The 3,297-nt window shown below is 62.9% G+C and overlaps 1 protein-coding gene across 2 annotated transcripts in view; it reads right to left on the bottom strand.

Moving 5' to 3' along the window:
• Positions 1-1,666: 1,666 nt before the first annotated feature.
• LOC114067757 (protein FAM49A-like) overlaps positions 1,667-3,297 on the bottom strand; it is a 4,909-nt gene continuing 3,278 nt past the window's right edge. For both annotated transcript variants that reach the window (XM_027903417.1, XM_027903416.1), the window contains exons 6-10: positions 3,105-3,221; positions 2,916-2,995; positions 2,697-2,823; positions 2,398-2,468; positions 1,667-2,311 (exon numbers count right to left, since the gene is read on the bottom strand). In XM_027903417.1, coding sequence (XP_027759218.1) covers positions 2,248-2,311; positions 2,398-2,468; positions 2,697-2,823; positions 2,916-2,995; positions 3,105-3,221 — 459 coding nt within the window. In that variant the 3' untranslated portion in view covers positions 1,667-2,247. The remainder of the gene's footprint in view (positions 2,312-2,397; positions 2,469-2,696; positions 2,824-2,915; positions 2,996-3,104; positions 3,222-3,297) is intronic.

The raw sequence follows: 3,297 nt of genomic DNA, 5'->3' as shown, positions 1-3,297 counted from the left end.
AACAACCCCAGCTCCTTCAGCCTCTCCTCATAGGACTTGTGCTCAAGTCCCTTCACCAGCCTCGTTGCTCTTCTCTGGACCCGCTCCAGCAGCTCAATGTCCTTCCTGAACTGAGGGGCCCAGAGCTGAACACAATACTCAAGGTGTGGCCTCACCAACGCAGAGTACAGGGGAAGGATCACTTCCCTGTTCCTGCTGGCCACACTGTTCTTGATGCAGGCCAGGATGCCATTGGCCTTCTTGGCCACCTGGGCACACTGCTGGCTCATGTTTAGCCTCCTGTCGATCAGCACCCCCAGGTCCCTTTCTGCCTGGCTGCTCTAAAGGGGAACTCGAGGCACGGCTGGGGCACGGAGAGCTGGGAGCAGGGCAGGGCGTGGGGGGATCCTGTGGCCCAGCTGGTGCCTCGGCAGCGTTTTGGGTGGCTGTGGTGAAGCCAGGGGTGAGGCCATGTCGCAAGAGCCTAAAAATAAACGGAGCTGTTGGCCGGGGCTGGGCAGCAGCGAGTGCCCCATCCCGCGCCGCGCGGGACTTGGGTGGATTTGGCGGCAAAGCCTGGGTGGATCCTGGCTGGATCCTGGCACTGGGCCCAGGAAACGCCGGTATCCGAAGGGCTGGGGGCTCTGCTACCTCTTTGTCCCATTCCTGTGCTGCTGCCCCATGACTGGGGGTACCCGTGCAAGTTTGGGGATGTGTGAGCTGAGATGGGCTGCGAGGGCAGGTGGGTGGGATTGGTGTCCCCATCTTGGCACCCTGAGGGATTCAGGGCGGGAGTCCACAGTTCAGGGGGCTGTGGGGACCCTGCCCATGTGCCCTCCAGCACGTGCTGGATGCAGTGGTGGTCACCCATTGTGCAGGTGGGGAAACTGAGGCACGGGAGTGCTGCTGCTTGCAGGAGGCTCTGGGGTCCTGGTGTCACCTGTGGGGTGTTATCCCCTGGCAGTGGGGCAGCGAGGGGGGGGTCAGCAGTGCCGGGAGCTGCCTGTGGGCCAGGCGGGAAAGGCGGGAAAGGTGGCGGGAAGGAGAGGGCTGGCAGGACACCAAACCCCAGGGGACTTGGCCCTGTGCCCCAGGAGCGTGGCTGTGCTGAAGTGAGTCCTGGGGTGTCCCCATGGGGGTTGTCACAGCCCGTGCCAAGGGCTGACCTGGGGGTCCAGCACTGCAGGGGCCCTGTCGGGTACTCCCCCAGCTCGGGGGGCTGCAGGTGGGGCTGTGAGGCCGAGCGGGGCCCCCCCACGGTGTAGCCGGTGTGAGTGGGGCCAGCGTGGCCGCGTTGTCGCGGTGTCACAGGGCCATCTGCCGGCAAAGGCACTGGGCCCGTGGCAGCCAGCCATGGCCTCCAGCAGCATCCCAGTCCTCCCAGTCTGCAGCTGATGGGGCACTGGGGAAGGAGGATGGGCCGGCTTGGGGGCAGCAGTGGGGGCAGCCCCACCCTGGGGGGCACCCTGGACTGTTTACCCTCCAGGAGTTCCTGATCACCAGCGGTATCACAGCACGGTGGAGACTTGGGAAGTGGGATTTGTCCCACAGGGATGGGTCCCCACGGAATCTTGGAGAGGGGACATGCTCCCTGAGGGGGTTCAGTCAGGGGGTCTCATGGATGGGACTCAGGAGGGCTGGGCAGTGGGTGCCTCCCAGGATGGGGACACGGCAGAGACAGCCCCACTCTGGCCTCGAACAGATTAAATGTCATTTTATTTCACACCCCAAAAACAAAAAAAAATGTAGAAAAGAAGAGGTGAGTGTGGATTTAATTGCTCATATTAAAAATCTACCAGGTGAGACTGAGCCGTTCCCTCTAAAGTCAGTGCAGATCCGCAGGGATGTTTATTCCTCCTCCTTCTCCTCTTCCTCCTCCTCCTCTTCCCCGCCAAATATTTGGGGACCAGGATGGGGACAGGGGCGACACCTGCCCCCTCCCCAAGGTGTCCCCATGCCATAGGCACTCGCTGCCACCGGCCCCGTTGGCACATCCCTGCCCGGGTCCATCCTGCCCGGCCCCGGCACCCCCAGCGCGGTGTCCCCGCAGTGCCACCCGCACCACGTGTCCAGGAGCGGGTGCTGATTTGGGGGGGGGGGTGGGAAGCGGGGCAGGAGCGCCTTGGGGGGTGGCCTCGGACCGTTTTGATGTTCTGTTAGTATTCCTGTGTGTTCCTCATTGTCCCTTTTCCCTCTGTACAAGATGAGCAGTATGGTCATGGGCGTCGGTGACTCGGTGACGTTGCGGCTGCGGCGGCCGCCCCGCGCTCACTGCAGCAGGGCCCGGATCTGTTTGGACGTGGTGTCATCGTTGAGGTGCCGAGTGGTGTACCTGGACAGAGAGGGGACGGTCACCCTGTGGCCCTCCTGACCCGCCCTGCTGTCCCCCCACATCCACCTCCATGGCCCCTGGCTCACCTCAGAGCATTCAGCAGCCCCTCGGTGCTGGTTGAGGGTTGGTCTTTCAAGACTTTGATGCAGCCTTTCATCTGGTGGGGGGAGTGAGAGGGGCTGTGAGATCCCTGACAGCCACAGAGGGGCTGTCCTCCTTCCTCTCCATCCTCCTCCTCGCTGCTCAGGGGGGATGAGTTCCCCTCGGAACCAGCTCAGTGACATCCCCATTTGGGTCATCCAGGGAGAGGCACCCCCGAGCATCATACCTTGGGATGAGCAAGCATGGGTGTGACCCACCCCCAGTGCACCCCATGGCCACTCACATCGATCTTGGAGGTCTTGGCGAAGGCCCCCACGGGGTGGACGTGGTCATAGAGGATGATGACGCCGACCATCACCCGCATGCAGAACAGGAGGGTCTCGGTGTTGGTGAAGCGGCTCCGGTACTCCCTGTGCCAGGAGAGGGGCCAGCTGAGCCTGAGGGGCTGGCAGAGGGATCCTGGCACTGAGATGTCCCCCCCCAACCCATATGGGGTACTCACGGGGTCTCCAGCATCACCCTGCAGACACAGGCCATGGTGCTCAGGCAGTCAGTCGTGTCCTCGATCGGGAGGGTCTTGTTCTGAAACCCAACGTGTCCTGACTGCTGTTTCCACCCCCAGTCACCCACACGGTGCTGGGGCTGTAGGGGGTCTTTTCTCCCTCCCTAGGGTCCCCCCAGCCTCCCTCACCTCTGAAACGAACTTGGTGGTGGCATTGCTGAGTGTTTTGAGCATGGGGGTGGCCTCGGCGTAGAAGAGGGACATCCTGTTGGCCATCTCGTTGTTCACCTCGCTCTCCGCGTCCAGCTGGGGAGGGGAGTGATGGGGGGCCATTAGGGTGGTTAATCACCCCGAGTCACCCCCGGCCCTGTGAACCCCTGGG

The sequence above is a fragment of the Empidonax traillii genome, unplaced genomic scaffold (assembly GCF_003031625.1).
Source record: "Empidonax traillii isolate 1590-97213 ecotype Southwest subspecies unplaced genomic scaffold, ASM303162v1 scaffold958:size599741, whole genome shotgun sequence".
Lineage (NCBI taxonomy): Eukaryota > Metazoa > Chordata > Aves > Passeriformes > Tyrannidae > Empidonax > Empidonax traillii.
Note: the sequence above shows the minus strand (reverse complement) of the source record. Positions and strands in the feature narration are given on the sequence as shown.